Raw genomic sequence first — 8,668 nt, 5'->3', positions numbered from 1 at the left:
GGTAGAAGTTGCCCATAAAATCTTCCGAAATTGATGCCATGGGGTGGGAGGTGCATGTCTTTGTTTCTTCTATTTCTTGGATGATAATTGGATTAGTCATATTTTTAGTGATTCTTAAACATTTGGTCATTTTTATTTTAATGTAATATTAGTTATTTTGTCTAGGCTTCCAAAAGTCTTACTATAAAATCATTTTTAATCCTGGTAGTGTTGATCTGTGCTGCTTTTTTTCCCTTTGACTTTTAAAAGAACGATTTTATCAGTTTTAGTTCTGTTTTTGGGTTTTCTTGTTTTCTTCCTTTTTAGAGTTTTTCCCCTACCTTCTAAGTTAAAGCATAGGTCATTTATTTTCACTTTTTCTCAATTTACAATAAATGCATTTAAAATTCTAGTATTTTTTTTCTGGGCAGTTTTGTCCCTTTCCTGAGATACATTTGTCCCTTCCCTAACATATTCCCTAAAAATAGTTTAGAAATAGCTTTTAAACTTTGGCCATCATAGAACTTTTAGGGGGCATCTTTTTGTTCGTGATTTTCATGTGGCACCGAATTTAATCTTGTATTAGAGCAATTAAAATTATTTCCCCCTCTGTGGTTTGTTGTACAGTCAATATTTGTAAATGTTCTGTGCTTGAAGAAAATTTGTATTTTCTGGATCCAGAGTTTACTGTGTGTTTGCAGAACCTAACGTGCCTTTGATCGTGCTGGTGATTTGTGTTTTTCAGATTTTCCTTGTCCTTGTTTTGTGCCTTCTTAATCTGTGCTGTTCTGAGAAAACACTCTGATCCCTGTCTATAATTGTGAACTTGTTGATTTTTGTTCTCCCAATCTGCTCTATGCTTCTCAAAGCTATGTTGTGAGACACACAAAAGCTTGGGTCCTTCACAATTGGCTGGTGCAGTATTATTGTTACAACTGTAAAACATTGCCCTTCTTAGCGATATCTACCTTGATTTTGTAGCTTGTCTGATATTAGCAATGCTGCAGTAGCTTTATTTTTATTAGAATTTGCCTGATACATTTTTTATATAACTTTATTTTTTATTCCTTTTTTTAAAAAATAGAAATGAATAAAGGAAAGAAGAATATAACAGCCACTTTTCACTACCCAGAATAATTGGCTAACATTTTGTGCTGTTTTAGTCTTTCTTCCCACTCCCTCGCCCCTGCCATCTTCGCCACCGCCTTCTTCCCCAGCTCCGTCACCCCTCTCCCCACTGCCCCAGCTTTCCCCTCATTTCCCTTCTCCCCTCTCTCTCATTTTCTTTTGTTTTCCTTTCTTTCTTTTTTTTTTTTTTTTTTTTTTTGTGCAGTGGTACAATCTCAGCTCACTGCAACCTACACCTCCTGGGTTCAAGCGATTCTCCTGTCTCAGCATCGGGAGTAGCTAGGATTACAGGTGCACAGCACCACATGCCTGGCTCATTTTTGTATTTTTAGTAGAGATGGGGTTTCAACATGTGGGCCAGGCTGGTCTCGAACTCCTGACCTCAAGTAATTCACCCACCTCGGCCTCCCAAAGTGCTGGAATTACAGGCATGAGCCACCGCACCCAGCCTCATTTTCATTATTTTTTATTCTTCTGTCTAACTATTCATCTATGGACCAGAAAGCTTGAGTATGCCTGTATCCCTTTTTAGGTACAGCAGGCTGCATTTACATTTGTGTCAGGCAGAACAACACTTCCCGATCTTTAGAAAAGAAAGAAAACCCATAATCAAGCTAAAACTACCTCTCCCTGCCTCGGTCACGTTGCCTTTGCCTTCCCCACTATGTGACTCAATCCTTCTCTTGACATTAAGATGTTCCTTTCAGTCCATTTTTATACCTGTATTATCTACTTAGCGGTGTGGATGTTGGAAGCAGTTTTATGTGCAGTTTTTTAATGTGTGTAAATGGCATCACTGGGTAGCACTGTTCTGTATTTTCCCTTTTCTCACACAATATTGTGTAAACGTATCCATGTTAAATATATGGGCTGTTCCACTCCACTTTACTTTCTTATACTATTCCGTCTTACAAATATCCTGCATTTAATCTATATGTCTCTCTACTAATTTATATCATTTCACTCTTCTCTTTGCTGTGTGTGTGTGTGTGTCTGGCTTCTTTCACTCAACTTGTATTTTTGTGATCCAACTGCGCAGTTACTGTAGTTAGAGCTCTGTCATTTGTCATTGCTGTATGGTGCTCCACTATAGAAATGCACATTTGTATGTGTGTATCAACTCTTCTGCAGATGGACATTTAAGGTTCTTTTCAGTTTTTGCCTATTGCGAATAACAGTACTGTGAACACTCTTGTATATGTCTTTTGGTGTGCATATATATGCTTCAGTATTAGGTATATATTTAGGAGTGGAATTGATGGGTTGCAGGGTACGTATATGTTTAATTTCAGCAGAGAGTGTCATACATTTTTTACAATGTAGTTTTGTACTAATTTGTGCAAGTGTGCCAGGTGCTCTACGTTCTTGACAGAACATTAAGTTTTTCATTGTTGCCACTTTAGTAAGTGTAGTGGTATCTCATAGTTCTAATTTTCATTTTTCCCATATGAATAATGAGTGAACTTTTTCATACACGTATCAGCCCTTTGGATATACTCTTGTGAGGTGCTTATTCATGAAATATGCCCCTTTTTCTCAAATGGATTCTCTTATTCTTATTGACTTGGAAGGATGGAGTTATTTTTTGGCTGAGGTCTTTTGTCAGATAAATTATTGCAAATATCTCCCTCTATTCTGTGGCTTTTTCTCTCCGTCTTCTTATTGTATCTTTTGATAAAGACCAGCTTTGAATTTTAGGGGAGTCAAATTTAGCAGTCTTTCTTCAGGGATACTGCTTTTGCAGTTTTGTTTAAGTAACCTTTCCCTACTCCTATGTTGTGAAGACCTTCTAGAAATACTTTTTTATCTTGTACATTTTGATCTATAACTGACTTGGTTTTTGCGTGTGGAGTGAGATAGGAGTCAGATTTCACATCCATCAGTGATGCTGAAATAAATTTAATAGATAGAAAACTGGTAAAACCAGTGGTCAGTATCCACAAGGCAATGATCCATTGAATCTCCACAGGACACAATTTGCATTTCTATGGACAAGAATAATTTGCATTATTCAGACAATAAAACATGGAGAAACCATATAAAATCAGATAATCTGGAGAGTTGATAACCTATACTCTCTCTATATATTTTGTTCTTTGAATTCTCCTTTAAACAAGCTGGAACATCTTACTGGTTCCCTTGTTAATAAGATTTCTGACATATGTTCATTTTATATCTTTATGAGAGTTATGGTTGTATCCATTTAAAAAGTGGTCATTTGGCAGTTCTAATTTCATCTTTGCTTTTTAATATTCCTTGCTCATCTTCTAATGCAGAGGTTTGTCATAGGCTATTCTTAAATCTTTGGATCAGGGTCACTAATCCAACCATTGGGGGCTGGGGGTCAGAGGTATGAGATACAACATGGCTTCCTGTGAACCAGGGATTGTTGGCAAGAAACGCAGTGATTGACAGTTCTAGGGAGCCCATCACTCAGCTGAGAAATACAGGGACTTATTATAAGGTCCTTGTTCCTTCCAACACTAAACATTCTTTCAAAACTGATAAATTGAAGAGCACTCGAGTATTAATCTTACAAACTTGAGTTTCAACATAGAGTGAGTTTTTGCTGAAGGTAAGATAAACTTGTAACCTACAGAAATGTGGGATAAATAGGACAGTAAAACACATTTCAAAAAATAACTGTAACTCTACCTATCTCATGACTAAATTATTTTTTTTGTGTGTATTTTATTTGGAAATATAAAAAGTGAATAGCAATTTTTTAAAAAAAAGTTCTGGGCAGATTGCTATATTCATTCAGATGAAACTTTTATTTTTCAAAATGTGATACAGCTGTTTAATTTTCACATTAACAATAGCCAACATCTGAGTGACTCATTCACTTAATTCTCTATGTACAGAAAGCACATACTGTTTATATAAAAAATAAATTAAGCTTTAATAATGAAACATAAGTTTACAAACACAGCTTCTTAAGGCCTAATGAAAAATAAGAAATGTGGAAATTTCCGAGAGGCATGATCACTGTGGAATCTGGCTATTCAAAAAGCAAATATTTTGAAAATTAAAAACCAGGGACAAATTATTGAGTATTTTTAAATGCCAATTTTGTAATTCTGTATAATTCCAAATCTAATTATTAACTTTTTGTTGGTTAGAAGATAGCTTTTATGGTTGGGTTCAAAAAGCTAAATGTCACACAGGTTGAAGGTTAAGTTATTTTCCTTTTAAAGTTAAAAGGGCTGAGGCCCTTTTTAGCCATCCTTTTTGCTTCCAAATACAATTCATCACTTAGTGGCCCTAGATCAGCAATCTTAACATTTTATGCTCAGATACCTCTTAAGTGAATTTTGAAAATCTGTGTATCTTCTTGCACATTGCTATAGTGACATCTAAAATTTCTCATCATAAATCGTTGCAAAATGCTGGCATACCATAGACACTACATGTTTAAATAAAACTGTTGTATTCATTTTTAAATTTAGCCCAGGAGGTTCTAAATATAAGTTATTTCATAGATACTATGATCTTTTTAAAAATCTTATGAACAGGGCCTTTTTTTATGATCAGTCTTACCTGGAACAAGGCAATTTTTAGTAGCAGGGAATGCCCCACTTTTCCTTTCACTCCTTGAATTTGTATTTTCATACCACTTCTCCCTCAAAATTTTAGCCTAATAAATTTTTTTATTTTTATGTTGTTTAATTCTATCTCTGTACCAAAGGTATTATATAGTATCCTATAATCTTAAGGCTGTAAGCCTTTAAAAATGTTCTTCTGGATTGAGCTCAATCAATGAACACATAGCACAAATTTCACCAAATTATTAAACATAGTAAAACTTCACTGGAAATGTATCACTTAACAAGATAAAGAGGGCTCTTCTCCACAATTATTTCATCTATGTGGATTGGTAACATCTTAAGATTGAGCCAAAGTTCATCATCGATTCTATTTTCCCTTTTCAGTTTTGTTTATGGAGGTGTTGATCCTTGTTCACATAGATACATCAGTGATAGCAGAATCACTGAATTCTTCCAACCCCTTTGTAGTTACATGCTAAGAGACTCAGAAATCTACAGGCTGTTCCTTCCAGTTTGTTGAAAGCAGAGAATTTGGAACCACCAGAAAATTTTGGAAAATCCATTTGCAAAAAGATTTGCGCCCTGTTAAGTCTTTCACTTTCCAAATATCCACATTTTGAATTTTATACCTTGGGTCATGCTCTACAATAAGACTAGAGGTGGAGAAAGCCATATTTTCTTTTGTGAGGTGAGAAAAGGGCATTTTCTCAGGCAAGTGAGTCTTAGAGAAGAATACAACAGGAAGATGAGGCTCTGAACACTGCTCCCCTGAGAGTACTGGAGTCTGTGTATTCCTTGGAAAGCTCTGGTATACTCCCAGGGGTAAGGGTAGCTTAATCTAAAGACCACTGGACGTGGCAACTTAAGTTTAGATTTTAACTAGGTCACAAAGCATACGAAGTATTAGACCATGTTGCCCTGCTGCCTTACTTAATAGAGCAGCAGGGCTTCAAATGTGTTCCACTATAGATAAGTCCCACGAGACACTTCTGGCAAAAGGATTCTGAGAACAAATGTGGCAAACAACGCCCTCTACACCTTTCACTCCTGCACGTCTAGTATCACAGTAGAAAAACTGTTTAGCTTTTATAACCTGTTTCCCAAACTCACAAGGCCTAACCAGCCTCCCCACTTTATTTTACCATGTAATCATCAATATTCTAAATAACACACTTAGGAAAATGGGGAACAAAAACAATGTAACACATATGCAGTGGTGGTTTTGATCTACCAGTGCTGCTTCCATCTTTCAGAATGTGCCTGTTCCGAGTCTTCTTGGCCTGGATTGTCTGTGCTTTAATAGTCATGTAGGAAGCATATCTCAGCTAGATACTGAGGTTATGTAGCATCAAATAGACTCTGGAAACAGCCACAATACCATGTGTGCCTTTCCTGAGAGAATCAGTCCCTAACACCACCAAGAACCAGATCAACGTGTTACTCTGTCAAGGGCAGGAGGAAGGAACCAAAGCAAGTACTTTCTAATGGTGGATTCCAGTTGTAGCACCAGGAGGAGGAGACAGTTTTAGGCAGAGGGTTCTTCCCAGCACCATTTATGTCATAATCCCCTGACAGCTCTTTGGCCATGCATGGGTTTTACACAGCAGCAGCTGGAGAGAAGTTTAGCTTCTGCTTCCTGTGCTGCCATATATCAATTTCTTTGATAAGGTATGAAAAATCCATTTTGGGCAGAAAGGGGATGCAGGCCTTAGTACTGTGGCTTTAGAGTAGAATGAAGTGGGAATTGAAAGGAAGTAATGACAGCAACACCTGAGCTCTACTGTGTAGAAGTCATGACAGAGCTGAGAGGGGTTGGGGGGAGATGCCAGGAGCAAAAATAGGTTCTGGTAGCTACCTGGCCAAAGGTTAATGGGGCCCTGGCTACGGAGTGCCTGTAGCACTCATCCTAGTGCCTTTTTCACCCAGCCTTTCTTGAAAGTTGCTTTGAACATCTGCCACTAAGAGGAATGTTCTTTCTTCAGTTGCTGACTGCCAAATAAAATAGCAACTCCCAGTTGGAGGAGTAACTGGAGTAATAGCACCCCATAACAGCCCTTCCTTGGCCAGACTGCTGTTCCCTGTATTCCTGGCTTCAGGCAAGGTAAATACCTTTCTTTTAGGAGCTCGTGGATGGAGATGATTGATGAGACCCATAGCTTTTTTTTTTTTTAACATCGCGCCCCCAAATCTTGGCACTGTATTTGGCATGTGGAGGTGATCAGTAAGTTTTTGTAGAGTACGGGACCAGAAGGGTCTTCTGGTCTGAGCCTGATTTGTTCTGCCCTGCTCTTCAGCAGTACATGCATGCTAAGCCCAGCATTTCAGATAACAAGAGGAGGGCCAGATGGTTTCTAGGGGTCAGTTCCATCCACATCAAGCATCAGGCTTACTGCTGGTTTGTTCTTCCCCACCACAGCCATTGCTTTTCACAGTTACACCCGTTTTCCCATCAGTTGTAAATTCACTCATTGAGAAGTTTTGACTCTACCAACTACCTCCCTTCCCAACCCAGCACTCTCCTCTCCTTTAAAAAGCCATATTACATCACTGGTATCTATTAATATCTTAAGACGCAGAGGTGTAAAGCCCTCACCAGCCGCACATATTATCATGAACTAGGTAGGTTTGCCCCAAGGGAGATGGCTGCATTTGAAATTTTCGGTAACACCCTAATGCTTAGCCCATTAAAGCTCAGCTTGCTGCTCCAGAAAACTGGGTAACCCAGAGACATTTCGCCATCAACCTAACTTTTGTCTACCTCTTTCAAGCGGCAACTGACCTCTTGCCTGTGGAGATCTGTGGACTGAGAGCCTTTCCAGCAGCCTCCCAGCCAGTTCAGTAGGGCCATGGGGGATTACTGGGGCCAGAGCCTACCAGCAGCTGGCAGAGCCAGGGGCAAGTGAGAACCTGCCCCTGCAGCAGGGCTCTGGTCTCTCTGGTGGGCTTTTTAAAACAAAGAGGCCCCAAGATTCCCTCCATCCCAGTAACTCTAGTCACAAAACAAGCCCTCACCACTAATTAGAAATTGTCTTAATGAAGAGATCCCATCACTCAGCCATTTTCTTGTGGACTGCAGGAGGCAGCCAGTGGTAGTTAAAGTACATTGAACTAAGCAGACTGCCTTTGGGTAGGGCTTCTCTTTAGGCCCTTATGGAATCATTTGCCTTTTAGTTAAAATCCTTTTCAGAATCTAATGAATAGTTTCTTACATTTCCAGCTCATCTTCCATGGACGTCAATTACCTGGATCATTAGAGGTAGAATCTTCTTGGCCGGAAAAGAAATCCTGTTCACTGTGTACAGGTTGTGCAATAGAAGGCTTAACTGATCAAGGTTTTCATTGCTTTTATTCAATGAGGTTTGGAAAATGAGAGGCCAAAAATGAGGAGCACATTTTGGGGAATCCTCTATAAAGAATATAAGTTAAGGAAGTTGTCCAAGATGAAAATAGTGACAGGAAGTTACCCCAACTCATGCCAGTTGGGTTTTCAGAAATGTCACCTTGATGGCAGGCTTGAAGAAAAGATGTCACAGATTAGCGTCTTCCCAGAGTGTGAAGAGGGCACATTCTCTTACATGCAAACACACATGTGCACACACACAATACCCTTACACACATAATCCAGCTTCTATGAGTAAAACTTGCTGTTGCTGACTCTCTTCTCTCTTAACCTGAAATAAAGCAGATTTCCCCATCAGCACTGGGGCATGAGAAATGGGCTGTGTGCTGAACTCTGTAACATTTCTCTATCCATACATTTGCCAGTCATTCATAGCTGGGTGGTATAGGGCTGAGTGTCAGAGAGGTAGGCTCCAAGTTCCTGTTAAGACCTTGAGACTCAGAAAGGTTAAATCTCCTCAATGGTAAAATAGAGTAAGAGCTACTCCGCAGGCTGACATGAAGATTAAATGAGAATAATGTAAGGCAGGCAGCACAGTTTCTCATTGGTGGCTACTATTAGGACTTTTGTCTGGATGATTCTTAGTACCTTTAGACACATTATGAAATACTTG

General features: G+C 38.8%; 1 protein-coding gene across 3 annotated transcripts in view; it reads right to left on the bottom strand.

Moving 5' to 3' along the window:
- Positions 1-3,862: 3,862 nt before the first annotated feature.
- PLCG2 (phospholipase C gamma 2) overlaps positions 3,863-8,668 on the bottom strand; it is a 202,430-nt gene continuing 197,624 nt past the window's right edge. For all 3 annotated transcript variants that reach the window (XM_023226894.1, XM_023226895.3, XM_031934483.1), the window contains one exon: positions 3,863-8,326. In XM_023226894.1, coding sequence (XP_023082662.1) covers positions 8,284-8,326 — 43 coding nt within the window. In that variant the 3' untranslated portion in view covers positions 3,863-8,283. The remainder of the gene's footprint in view (positions 8,327-8,668) is intronic.

Source organism: Piliocolobus tephrosceles, chromosome 17 (genome assembly GCF_002776525.5).
Source record: "Piliocolobus tephrosceles isolate RC106 chromosome 17, ASM277652v3, whole genome shotgun sequence".
Classification (NCBI taxonomy): Eukaryota; Metazoa; Chordata; class Mammalia; order Primates; family Cercopithecidae; genus Piliocolobus; species Piliocolobus tephrosceles.
This window is presented reverse-complemented; position numbering and strand designations above follow the sequence as displayed.